This window comes from Aquarana catesbeiana, linkage group LG04, assembly GCF_042186555.1.
Source record: "Aquarana catesbeiana isolate 2022-GZ linkage group LG04, ASM4218655v1, whole genome shotgun sequence".
Lineage (NCBI taxonomy): Eukaryota > Metazoa > Chordata > Amphibia > Anura > Ranidae > Aquarana > Aquarana catesbeiana.
Window position 1 is genome coordinate 418065915 of NC_133327.1, and position 14303 is coordinate 418080217.

The 14303-nt window shown below is 45.3% G+C and overlaps 1 protein-coding gene across 3 annotated transcripts in view; it reads right to left on the minus strand.

Annotated features, from left to right (window-relative positions):
* AHI1 (Abelson helper integration site 1) overlaps positions 1–14303 on the minus strand; it is a 458771-nt gene that overhangs the window by 365852 nt on the left and 78616 nt on the right. For all 3 annotated transcript variants that reach the window (XM_073627325.1, XM_073627324.1, XM_073627326.1), the window contains exon 7: positions 4795–4987. In XM_073627325.1, coding sequence (XP_073483426.1) covers positions 4795–4987 — 193 coding nt within the window. The remainder of the gene's footprint in view (positions 1–4794; positions 4988–14303) is intronic.

Below are 14303 nucleotides of genomic sequence, written 5' to 3' on the forward strand. Positions count from 1 at the left end.
CTCCAAATACCAGACTTTTTTCTTGTTTTTGGATCGAAAAAATGTTTGCAAACGCTACCTCCGCAACAAAGACGAATGGGAGTCCTTCCACATTGTCTTCTGGAGGTGGCAAGTCCAAGCTGCCATTCTGGAGACGCCTGTAGAACTCCGTCTGGGCGATGACTCCACCATCTGACATCCGGCCATTCTCCCCTACGTCCACATACAGGAACTCATAAGTAGCCGACACCAACGCCAACAACACAATACTATTGAACCCCTTGTAGTTGTAATAGTATGACCCCGAGTTGGGTAGTGGGACGATGTGGACGTGTTTCCCATCAATTGCCCCTCCGTTGTTAGGAAAGTCCCACCGCTGAGCAAAGTGGGAGGCCACAGTCTGCCATTCCTGTGGCGTGGAAGGAAACTGTGGAGTCAAACCAGAAAAATTAATCATTTTGCACATAAACATGGAAAGCAGATTAGACACAAACATTCTTGGCTAACATCAGTATAACATTTATTTTAGGGAGTATTTAAAGACAAAGGTATAAGGTCCACCTATCAGATTCCTCCTCCCCCCCATGGGCCATTTTATAAATTTTATTTTTATGGGGGGGGGTGGAGGGAGATGTTTTGGACAGGTAACCCTCTCCACTTTATTGAGAGATAAATGCATAATTAATGTGTATTACTTTGGCCAGCCCCTCCTTACTTTACACTATTGGCAGCCCACTGGACAGGTAAGAAGTGTCATAATACAAAGATATAAATACACACTGTACACATTTGAGCACATTTTTACATTCTGCTATTACCTATCAAGATAATAACAGGATACAGAAACTTTAAACAGTACCATTTGAAAGTATTCTGGCAGGCCCTTGCACTGCATGCTTTGAGGAATTCATCCATAAATCTGACCACTAAAGAGGTGGGTATAGTGTGTATGGGTTTGGCAAAGTCAGCAGATAGAGGACTGTTATCAGCTGAATTAGCAGTTGGGGGAGGGAGGGTTCAAAAAGATTTTGGGAGACCAAAAAAAAAGCCTCTGGCACTCTGAATTTAAAGCACACATCACAATTTTACGCATTTTAGGGGGTGTTTAGGGTAGAGCACTACTATGGAGCTGACAAACTACATTGGTAAGTGACTACACAAGGTGAATATAGGGCCAGGAGAGCATGCTGGGGAGGTTAGTGAAGGCAAATATGTATGAAGGACAAAAAAAATTACATAAAAATCCAGCATGCATGAGGACAAAGGGGACATTCACAGCATATTACAATCATGGTAATCAGGAATTGAGTAAAGAAATACAATATATTAACAAACATTCTATACAATCAAATGTGTTGTTAAAGGATAAAAATCTTACCTTAATATAGTCCTTCTGCAGGACCTGGATGATGGCAGAACAGGTCTCCGGGATAATGATACCCAGAGCCTGGGGGGAGATGCCTGTCGAGAACTTGAGGTCCTGCAGGCTTCTCCCCGTCGACAAGTACCACAGGGTGGAGACTAGCCTCTGCTCCAGGGTGATGGCTTGCCTCATGCAGGTATCCTGCCTGCTGATATAAGGGGTCAGCAAAACCAACAAACGGTGAAATACGGGGTCCGTCATCCGGAGAAAGTTCCTGAAATCGTCAGGATTATTCTCACGGATCTCATAAAGCAAAGGCATGTGACAGAATTGGTCACGCTGGAGCAACCAATTATTGGTCCATAAACTCCTCCCCACCCTGTTCATGGACTGGACTTGTGTCAAGGTAAGGACCCCAACACCAAGCCCCCGCACAGAACGAACTCTACGAGGCGTACGTACATGCAACATGGCTAGAAAACGGTCGGCTGCTCAAGACGAAGTAAGAGAACGCACTGAAGAACAGCAAGGCCTGTGAAGAGCGGCCTGAAAATCAGTAACGAACGAACGCGAACACAATGACAAGTCAATTGTACTAGCTGCACACACTGAAGAACAGATACAAACCCACAAGCACAAACTGAACAGCAGAAAACGATCTGAAAACCACGAGTCTGAAAAAGCGCGAATCGTCTCTCACCAAACTTTTACTAACACGAGATTAGCAAAAGGAGCCCAAAGGGTGCCGAGCTTGGTTCTGAACTGCCCTTTTATAGTCTCGTCGTACGTGGTGTACGTGACCGTGTTCTTGGCGATCGGAAATTCCGACAACTTTGTGTGACCATGTGTATGCAAAACAAGTTTGAGCTAATATCCCTCGGAAAAAATCCATGGATTTTGTTGTCGGAATGTCCGATCAATGTCCGATCATGTGTACAGGGCATTAGTCCATAGGGTTCAATGAGTTGGCTCACCCTTTTCAGGTATATGTCAGGGCTGGGCCCAGCCCTTCCTTCTCTGAGCTGGCCGCTCAGCTGTCGGCTAATTGCCAGCTCCTACCTCTCCACAGTGACTCACCTATTGATGATCCTGCTTGTCGGTCCTGCCTACTGAAGCTGTCCAGTCCAGATGATCTCTGCCTTCGCCTTGGTAACATCTCTAGAGACGCTCTCCTGTGTTCCTGTTAAAGACTTGCTTGTAGGGCTGCAACTAACGATTATTTTCATAATCGATTAGTTGGCCGATTATTGTTTTGATTAATCGGTTAATAACATCAAAAAAAAGTGTGGTGTATAATTTAGTTAATATGTAAAGTTTTTTTTTTTAAAAAGGCAATTTATTCTTAAATATCTCTATGCAGTGGTAAATATAAATAACCAACTATATGGTTAGGGAGCAAAATCTCTAATCCACTCTGAGAATAACAGACAGAAGAGATATACTGTATATACTATTAAAGAGTAAATCTGGTAAATATCAGACTCAGAGATCAAATTTTTGTATTAAAAAAAATAATGTCTTCCTTCAAAAAAAAAAAAATGTAACTTTAAGAACTTCGTTTTCGATTTTCTAATTGTTAGTGAGGTCAAATTAACATTAATTTTCAACCACAGTGACGGGAAAATTTGGAAATAATAGAAAACTTCTTGGTCAAAGGAATTTTCAGACAGTGTATGTGGTTTTCCTTCAGAAATTACATTCATTTTAAACAGAAATGTTAAAAGCATGTGAAAATTTCAAACAACATTCTTTCATTCAGCAAATGTATAAAGATTTTTTGTATGAATATTCTCGTCTGAAAATTGATCCGTGTGGCCAGCATAAGGCTCGGTACACACCTATGCAGTTTGCTTGTGATCTGTTTCTGCTGTGCTTTTTGATTTTTGCACACGTGATTTTGCTGCAATTTGCATTTTTGCATTTTGTTGGCCAATTTGTTGTTGGGCAAATAAAAAAAACACAAATTGCTGCAAAAACGCATTACATGCTTTTCTGTAGCTTCTCTATTGAAGTATATTGAACCAAAAAAAGCACAGTTTTGCGTTAAAAAAAATTCACCGACCCTTTCCAAACACGCAGTGGCTGAAAAAAGCATAGATGTGAACGTGTCCCATAGGAAACCATGTAAATGAACTGTAGTGCGTTTCTGCAAAAAGCACCAAAAAACACATAGATGTGAACCCGGTTTAAGACGTTTAGTAAAATAATGGGGTTAAAAAAAATAAAATTAGCCCTTTATAGTACAAAAAAAGCAGATAATCACTACTGTAGGGTTAATTTTTTTACTGTAGAACTGTGAAAGTAATATTTACAGTAGTGATTATTTGCTCTTTTTGTACTATAAAGGGCTCATTTTAGTTTTTTTGAACCCCATTATGTTACTGGCCGATTAATCGATTATGAAAATAGTAATCGATTATTTTCATAATCGATTTGTTGCCGATTAATCGATTAGTTGTTTCAGCCTTACTTGCTTGGCTGACATTCCTTCTGGCTCCCTGACGTTTTGGTTTGTCTGACTATCCGTTCCAGTTCCTGAACTCTGGCAATATTTTGACTACGTTTACTCTGTTTACCTTTTTTTTATTAAACATGTGTGATTTAACTGTACTTCTGTCTCTGTCTGATTCATGGTTTCTGACAGCTTCAACTCTTCTGGGAAGGATGTCCACAAGGTTTAGGAGTATGTCTAAGGAAATGTTTGACCATTCTTCCAGAAGCACATTTTTTGAGGTCAGGCACTGATGTTGAGCGAGAAGGCATGGCTCCCAGTTGCCACTCTAATTCATCCCAAAGGTGTTCTAATGGGTTGAGGTGCAGACCAGTCAAACCCCCCCCCCCCAAACTCGCTCATCCATGTCTTTATGGACTTTGCTTTGTGCACTGGACCAAATCTTTTAGGTGGAGGGGAGATTACAGTGTGGGGTTGTTTTTCAGAGGTTGGGCTTGGCCCCTTAGTTCCAGTGAAGGGAACTCTTAAGGCGCCAGCATACCAACAAATTTTGGACAATTTCATGCTCCTAACTTGGTGGAAACAGTTTGAGGATGGCCCCTTCCTGTTCCAAAATGACTGAGCACCAGTGCCTTGATGGGGCTCTGTAGCTTACGCATGTATTTGCAAATGTGTGCAAATTAAACCCCTGTTTTTAACACCTACTGTTAGAAAGGATAATTTGGTTGGTTGCAGGTTGGTCAGTAAGTTGAGCAGGGAATTTCTTTGGTTTTGTTTAATAATTAAGGTTTGTGCCTGTGTCAACACTGTTCTGGCTTGTGCTAATAGCCCTTAGATTGACATAGGTTTGAGATGTTTCTGAGATCATTAAAATGTACTGACAGGTGCATTTGACCTGCAGTTAACCTGCCTTATCCAAAAAACAAACTCATATCTCACATACCTTTGGAGGCACAAAAACAACTCATGCACTGGAAAAATTGTGAAAAATTGTCAATACCTCAAAGAAAATGATAACATTTGGACTCTCTTCCTTCATGTGCAAAAAATGAGTGAACCGCTCATTAAATATGATTTGCTCATCCCATTCGGGAGCAGGCGTCTTTAGCTGCTTGAAGTCATACGGTTGTGTAAACATAGGGGGAATATATTCATTTCTTTCTTGGTCGTGCAATGATGAAGCTGCTTCAGTACTGCGAAACAGAATTAAATTTTGTTTAAAAGAGAAATTTAGTCCTTATTTACTGCTACTGAGCTAAAGAGGTTTTGGTCACAGCAAACACAGGATACTTCATCTCACTTGCAAATGTGCTGAGAAGATAAGATTCTATATATACCTATTGAGCAGCTGCACCTATTGAACCTTAAAGTGGTTGTAAACCCTAAAAAAAAACAAAAAAAGAAAAAAAGAAAAAAAACAACGCTTTAAGACATCACATACTAGCTCATTATGAAATACTTACCTTAGATCGAAGCTGTTGCAGCGCCCACACACTGCTGTGCCCAGCAACATGTCTCCAGGAGTTATTTCCGGGTTTGCGGGCTCCAGCGCTGTGATTGGCGGGTGCCACGATGACATCACTTCTGCAGATGCGCGTGGGAGCCGCTGGTCACAGCAGTGGCACGTTTCTTCAGTGCGCATGCGCCGATGACATTGGAGCAAGAGTATATGGTAAATATCTCCTAAACCGTGCAGGTTTAGGAGATATTTACAGTACCTACAAGTAAGCCTTATTATAGGCTTACCTGTAGGTACAAGTGGTGTAACTAGGTTTACAACCACTATAAGCACCACAGCAAATTTTACATTTTAACTACGGGCCTGCTGTTTGGATAACAAACAATGCTTTCTTTTGTCAGTACCATCTTTGAAAACATTTCTTTTTTATGTATCCCAAAGACAAAAAGACAGAACAGGAGAAAAATATGCTTTTTTTCAAATGAGGAGTAAAACAAAATTTTAACCACGCCCCCCCCCCCATTGGACATCCTTGACTTTCAGTTGTTATACCTGGGATCATGCAGCTACAGGCATCAACCAGGTATTGTTTTTTTTCAGCCAGTGATTCATTTTTATGTAAAAGCCATCCTAGCGCCTAATTAGACGTCCCCTCCTGGGCTCTCCCGTGCGATCGGGGAGCCCGGGATCCGATTCGGGGGTGCCATCAGGTTATCATAGAGCCGGCCGTGAACCAGATGGTCCTAGGCCATCTCTTTGGTCCTGGGAGGCCAGTAGCAATGTCACGTCACTTCTGGTTCTGGCAGATGTAAATGCTGCCATTTTTTGCTCTGGAAAGCATGAAATCAATGTTTTGTTTTTGTTTATCTCATGCTTTCCAGGGTAAAAGAGAGATCTGGGATATTATATACCCCAGATGGCTCCATAAAGAGTACCTGTCATGCCTTATTTCTATCACAAGGGATGTTTATAATTTCTTGTGATAGGAATAAAAAATAAATTAAAAAGGGACAGTGCAAAAAATAAATAAATACATTTTAACGCGTCCCTGTCCACCGTGCTCTTGCGCAGAAGCGAACGCATATGTAGGTCACACACACATATGTAAATGTTGTTTGCACCACACATGTGAGGTATCGCTTTGAGAACAATAATTCTAGCATTACACCTCCTGTGTAACTCTAAACTGATAAAACTGTAAAAAAAAAGTGGAGGAAGGAGTTCATTTCCAGATTGCTGGACCTGACATTATAACCAGATCAAAAGACAAGATTTTAATCTGCTCATACTGTAATCAATGCACCAAAGTTCCCTTTATTAAAATCTGGAAAAAAAATTAACTAAAAAAGCAGTGTTTTTTTTGTTTTATTTTTTACCTAAAGGTTCTAAAGGGTCAAGGGTTTTTACCTTAATGTGTTCTATCTACCTTCTGGGCGCAGCAGCCCCCCTCATACTTACTTGAGCCCAAACTCAATCCAGCAATGTGCTCTCCTGGGTCTCTCTCTCTCATTGGCTCACACAGCAGTAGAATTGACTCCTGCTGCTATCAATCACAACCAGTGAGCCAATGAGGAGAGAGAGCAGGCCGGGGAGAGTTTTGCGCTGTGTGTGAATAGACACGAAGAGTGTGGCTCAGGAGTGAGCCTGCTCGAGTGCCTTTATAGCAAAAAGCTTGCTATTGGGGGCACTCGGCAGGGAGGAATCGTTGGCAGGGGTTCCAAAAAGAAGAGCGTCAAGGCTGCTCTGTGCACATAGCAGATAAGTATAACATTTTTTTTTTTTTTAATCTTTACTTTAGAATCACTTTAATAAGTACCATTTGCATCTAACCTTATCATCAAAAGCTTCTTCAATCCACCTCCGTAGCTTGTCACAGCTGTCAGTTACTGGCTGTTTACAGGCACAACATGCCTTCCACAGATACTCAAAGAAATGTCGGAAACTTGAAAATAAAGGAGGGACCAGCTTGTAGCTATTCCTCTTCCTCAGCATGTCATATCTAAGCACATTTGCTTCAGTTCTGTTCCCATAAACCAACAGGAGCGTTTTTTTCTTGTGCAAAAACGGTCAGTTATTACATAGTTACATAGTCGTGAGGTTGAAAAGATACATCCAAGTCCATCCAGTTCAACGTGTGTGTGTGTGTTTATGTCAATAGTACATTGTATATCCCTGTGTGTTGTGGTCATTAAGGTGCCCATCTAATAGTTTTTTGAAATTATTGATGCTCCCTGCTAATACCACTGCTTGTGGAAGAGAATTCTACATCCTTACCGCTCTGACAGTAAAGAACTCTCTATGCAGTTTAAGGTTAAACTGTTTCTCTTCTAATTTTAGTGAATGGCCATGTGTCTTTTTAAAGATCAAATCCCTTTCACTAAAAAGTTTTTTCCCTATTGTAGGGTCACCAGTACGGTATTTGTACATTGATATCATATCCGCTCTCAAGCGTCTCCTTTCCAGAGAGAATAAGTTCAAGGCTTGCAGCCTTTCCCCATAGATGGGGTCCTCCAGTCCCATTATTAGCTGTGTTGCTCTTCTCTGGACTCTCTCCAGTTCCAGTACATCCCTCCTGAGGACAGGTGCCCAGAACTGAATAGCATACTCAAGATACGGCCAGATCAGAGTCTTGTAGAGTGGGAGAATTATCGTTTTATCTCTGGAGTTAATTCCCTTTTTTTATGCATGCCAATATTCTGTTGGCTTTGCTTGCAGCATTCTAGCATTGCAGGACATTGCTGAGCCTATCATCTACTAGGACCGCCAGGTCCTTTTCCATCTTAGATTCCCCCAGAGGTTCTCCCCCTAGCGAGTAACTTGCGTTGAAATTTTTGGCACCCAAATGCATTACCTTACATTTTTCAACATTAAACCTCATTTGCCATGTATTTGTTTAGGTCTTCTTGTAAGGTTTCCACATCCTGCGTTATTGCCCTGCTTTGTATCATCCGCAAATACCGAGATTGAGCTGTTTATCCCATCCTGCAGATCGTTTAAAAATAAACTAAACAGGATTGGTCCCAGGACAGATCCTTGGGGGACCCCACTTTCCACACCAGACCATTCCGAGTACATCCACATTTATTACCACCCTTTGGACTCGCCCCTGTAGCCAGTTTTCAGTCCAGGTACTCACCCTATGGTCCACGTCGCTAGACCTTAGCTTGTACAGTAAACGTTTGTGGGGAACTGTATCGAATGCCTTTGCAAAATCCAGATACACCACATCTACAGGTCTTCCTTTATCTAGATGGCAACTCGCTTCTTCATAGAAGGTTAATAGATTGGTCTGGCAAGAACGATTCTTCATGAATCCATGCTGATTAGCTCTTTTAAATGTATTTCCTGTTTGAAATGCACTGGCCAATAACTTTTTTTAGTATGCTCTTAAAGCACTCTCATGGTCTAATAGTAAGAGGTCACAGGTACAGCATGGTTCCCACTAGCACTCAATCTTTAAGCAGGGCAGGCAATAACCACAAATTATTTTGGCTGTCTGGTTAAGGAACATAAGTAGATAATTTGTCAACACTCCTTACCAGTTAGATGGGAACAAAAATAAATTGTTTATATGAATATCTGAGCAGCTTTGCCATTTAAAACTATATTATAACTATAGAAAAAAATGCAGAAAAGTGTATGTAAACCCCAAATCTATATTTTGTTATTATTTGGCATCATGTTTCACTGTATAAAGTCTCCTTAAAAGCAAAGTTTAATGCATCTCCAAAGACTTCAACAAAAAATTCTCTTTAAATTGCTGCTATATGGTAGGGAGATAGTACTGCTCCTGTGTGGGTTTGGAGCATGGAAGAGCGCTCGCTCTTGAGATGCTAGGAGTGGCTGTCCAACACTTGAAGTATAATTGGGTAAAAGCAATGCCCTATCCTTAAAGCGGAGCTCCACCCAAAAGGGGAAGCTCTGCTTGTTCACACCCTCCCCCTCCCCCTCTACTGCCACATTTCGGGGGGGAACGGGTACCTGGTTTTGACAGGTACCCATTCCCTCTTTGGGGTATAATCATCGCACAGCGATCTACAACATATCTGGCCCCTCCTCTTTCCCCCCCGCTGTGTTCTGGGACCTGTGGGTGTCCCAGAAGCCAGCGGGACCATTCAGAAAGCGCAGTGCTTCACTGCCGGTTTCCCTTACTTGCAATGCCAGCACCTGTACCCGAAGCCAACGGTTGGGGTGCTGACTTCGCAGAATCCCTGGGCAGCTAAGTGCCCTTGTATTAAAAGTCAGCAGCTACAGTATTTGTAGTTTCTGACTTTAAATTTTATTTTTTCGGAGCTCTGCTTTAAATATAGGAAAAAATGTAAAATATATATATATTTTTGAACATTTCACATGAAATTCTTCAAACTCTTCTCCTGATGGGTATATAGAGAATACAACCCTATGGAAAGATATGCTTCAAGCGATTAGGATGCGTTTTGAATGTCCTGTAACTTTTCCCTGAGGCAACAAGGAAAACACACTGTAGCCTGGATTGACTGGATCATTACTAATAGCTTTAACTGGCTTTTATAATCGTCTGGCATATGCTGTATTCAAATTCAATAGATCTATGATCCGCTGTGCTGCTTTCACCACAGGAGATAGGCACTTGTTATCCTAATGCCGCGTACACACGAGCGGACTTTACGGCAGACTTGGTCCGGCGGATCAATTTGATCGTGTGTGGGCTCCAGCTGACTTTTTTTTCCCAAAAGTTGGATGGACCTAGAAATGAAACATGTTTCAAATCTTTCCGACGGACTCGAGTCCGGTCGAAAAGTTCGCTCGTCTGTATGCTAGTCCGACGGACAAAAACCAAAGCTAGGGCAGCTATTGGCTACTATGAACTTCCTTGTTTTAGTCCAGTCCTTCGTCATCACGTACGAATCCGTCGGACTTTGGTTGATCATGTGTAGGCAAGTCCGTTCATTCGGAAAGTGCGTCGGAAAGTCCGTCGAAAAGTCCGCCGGACCAAGTCTGCCGTAAAGTCCGCTTGTGTGTACGTAGCATAAGCCTTGCAGCCAGCAGACCAAGCTACAGTGCAGTGGAGAAGAATATGCTCAATGGAGCAATGATAAAAACTGACTAGAAGTCTCAAGGGCAATTCAGTCTGTTTCAATCTCCCAAGGGAAAACAAACTCTGCTGTGCTTTTTTTTTTTTTTTTTTTTTTTTACTAGAAAACAAGTATTTTGGGACCATGACAACGCCCTTGTAATATGCACACCCAAAAATTTGATAATGTCCACCCTTTCCACCATCTCATGAGCTATACAGTATAAACACACCAGGGAATGAATGATCTTTCTTGACCTTCTATAATCCACAATTATTTGCTTAGTTTTTGCAGTATTAGGTATTAAAAATCACTTTGTGTACACCACTCAATCAAATGTTGAATTCAATACAAAATTTGGGTACACAAAGAAACCTGTTTGGAGGTTTTAAAGTGTAACTCTACTTATGTTGAGAAAAAAAAAAAATCAACCCCCTCTGGGTGAACAATGTACACTGCCAGGATTTTAACAAACTCTGTAGCATAGCTCTACTTGTTTCTTTTGGCTATACTTCTCCTATGGATCACAGGAGTTCATTCCTGTGACCCATTTCAGCTGACAGTGGGCTAAAACCTGCTGTTGGCTAACATCACTCCGCTGGTCCTTTACAGTCTGGATCCACCCAGATGCATGGAACGGCAGCTGGCTCAGCCTTTCAGCAAGCTGCTGAGAGGCTGAGCCAGCCACTTTGTCTTAGATGTGAACCCAGACTAATGCCGCATACACACGACCGGACTTTCTGTGAAACTAGGTCCGACGTTCTTCCCGCCAGACTTTCCGGCGGACTACCGCCGGACTTTCTGAACGGACGGACTTGCCTACACACGACTGGACTTTCCGGCAGGCTAGGTCCACCCGTCTTCCCGACGGACTTTCGCCGGAGTTACGGCAGACTTTCCGAATGAACGGACTCACCCACACACGGACAAGTCCGTTTATTTTGAACGTGACTTGGGTACGACGGGACTAGAAAAGGAAGTCAATCTCGCCGCTTTTATCAGCGAGATTGACACCTTGAGAGCCCCGTCGCGGGGCATACCAGGCCCTTAGGTCTGGTATGGATTTTAAGGGGAACCCCCTACGCCGAAAAAACGGCATGGGGTCCCCCCCAAAGTCCATACCAGACCCCGATCCGAGCACGCTGCCCGGACGGTCAGGAAAGGGGGTGGGGACGAGCGAGCGCCCCCCCCATCCTGAACCGTACCAGGCCGCATGCCCTCAACATGGGGAGTGGGTGCTTTGGGGGAGGGGGGCACCCTGCGGGGCCCCGCCCACCACAAAGCACATTGTCCCCATGTTGATGAGGACAAGGGCCTCTTCCCGACAACCCTGGCCGTTGGTTGTCGGGGTCTGCGGGCGGGGGGCTTATCGGAATCCAGGAGCCCCCTATAATAAGAGGGTCCTCAGATCCCGTCCCCCCCACCCTATGTGAATGAGTATGGGGTACATGGTACCCCTACCCACCTACCTAGGGAAAAAGTGTCAATAAAAAAAACACACTACACAGGTTTTTAAAGTAATTTATTAGACAGCTTCCGGCTTCGGGGGTCTTCTTCCGACTTGGGGGGTCCCTCCGGTTCCTCTTCTCCCGGGGTCCGGTTGGTTCTTCTCCACTCTCTCTGGCCTCTTCTCCCGGTGTTCAACCTCTGCTCCCGGTGTTCCAGTTCTTCTTCCGGCTCCTCCGCTATCTTCATGCCGCTCTTTTGCTAGCAGGGGCCCGAACTTCTGGCTTCTGGCTTCTTGGCTTCTTCCCTCTTCTTTTCTTCCGATGTTGACACGACGGCCTCTCCTGCTGGAATGCTCTCTGAGTGCTCCGATGTGACTTATATAGGCGGAGACACCGCCCCCTTATACCGTCACAGTCCCTGGGCATGCTGGGACTGTGACGTTTTAGAGGGGCGTGGTCAACATCACCCGGTGACCACGCCCCCTAAAACGTCACAGTCCCAGCATGCCCAGGGACTGTGACGGTATAAGGGGGCGGGGTCTCCGCCTATACAAGTCACATCGGAGCGCTCAGAGAGCATTCCAGCCGGAGAGACCGTCTTGTCAACATCGGAAGAAGAGAAGAGGGAAGAAGCCAGAAGTCCGGGCCCCCGCTAGCAAAAGAGCGGCATGAAGATAGCGGAGGAGAGGCCAGAGAGAGCGGAGAAGAACCAACTGGACGCCGGGAGAAGAGGGACCCCCGAAGTCGGAAGAAGACCCCCAAAGCCGGAAGAAAACGCTCCTGGAGCTGTCTAATAAATTACTTTAAAAACCTGTGTAGTGTGTTTTTTTATTGACACTTTTTCCCTAGGTGAACTCATTCACATAGGGTGGGGGGCCGGGATCTGGGGGTCCTCTTATTATAGGGGGCTCCCGGATTCCGATAAGCCCCCCGCCCGCAGACCCCGACAACCAGCGGCCAGGGTTGTCGGGTAGAGGCCCTTGTTCTCATCAACATGGGGACAAGGTGCTTTGTGGTGGGGGGGCCCGGCAGGGCGCCCCCTCCCCCAAAGCACCCATCCCCCCCATGTTGAGGGCATGCGGCCTGGTACGGTTCGGGGGGGGGGGGGGCGCTCACTCGTCCCCACCCCCTTTCCTGACCAGCCAAGCTGCGTGCTCGGATCGGGGTCTGGTATGGACTTTGGGGGGGACCCCACGCCGTTTTTTCGGCGTAGGGGGTTCCCCTTAAAATCCATACCAAACCTAAGGGCCTGGTATGCCCCGCGCTTGCCGCAATAAGAAAATGTGTTTTTCCTATTGCAGCGAGCGCGAGATGCAATACCCTGCCCTTGCGTCGTATCTGGTCCATCGGACCAGCATACAGACAAACGGGCTTTCCGTCATGAACTGGGTCTGGCGGACTTACGACGGAAAGATTTGAAACATGCTTAATTTCTAGGTCCTCCTTTAACTCCCCGGACTGCTCCTGGAGGCTACTGATCGCACTCCTAGTGACCCTACAGCCCAGCAGAATTACCTATATGATCCCTCTCATCTCCTGCATCATGTGAGTGGCTAGTGTTAGCCTGCTTTTAATAAAAATAGTCTTATGATACTGCACCTAAAGGCAATCTTTCTTGTTTTTCTAAATTTACACAGGACTTCTAGGCAGACTTGGTGGACAAAAGGAAGTGTGACACCTGCGGAGAGTGAAAAGAACCCTGTCAATGAGCATAATTAGTGGCTGCAGCCCAGTGTTGCCAACCCTCCATTAATTTACGGGCAGCCCGTAAATTTCAGCCGTTTTCGCGCCGCCCGTAAATGTCCATTACGGGCAACTGTGCCCGTAAAAAATATGGGTGCTGGCCGACAGCACAACTGCGAATGCGCCATTCTGAAGCCGGCCGCGTTCGGGAAATCTCGTACATGCTCGGTAAGGGCGGGCACATGCGCAGTGAAGTGATGGCGCCACCTGGCGCCATTTTTGAATGTCAGGCGCCACGTTCATCTCACCACAGCAGAGGAGGAGGTGGTCGAGGAGGTCGGTCCTCGGTCGGTCTGTCTCTGCCTGGAACGGAGGGAGGGACTCGGGAGTGCTGAACAGAGCGCCGCTGCGCTGGCCTGACTGATCAATGATCATCCACTCTCCACTCCAGGTCAGTCAGAATGAAACTGATTTGAATTGTGCTGATCAGCCATTCAATAGAACACTACACACACAGCCTCTGACCTCCCTGTGCCATGTCCAAGCAGCCTCTGACCCCCCCGTGCCATGTCCAAGCAGCCTCTGACCCCCCCCCCCCGTGCCATGTCCAAGCAGCCTCTGACCCTCCCCTGTGCCATGTCCAAGCAGCCTCTGACCCTCCCCTGTGCCATGTCCAAGCAGCCTCTGACCCCCCCCTGTGCCATGTCCAAGCAGCCCCTGACCTCCCGTGCCATGTCCAAGCAGCCTCTGACCCCCCTGTGCCATGTCCAAGCAGCCCCTGACCCCCACCGTGCCATGTCCAAGCAGCCTCTGACACCCACCGTGCCATGTCCAAGCAGCCTCTGACCCCCACCGTGCCATGTCC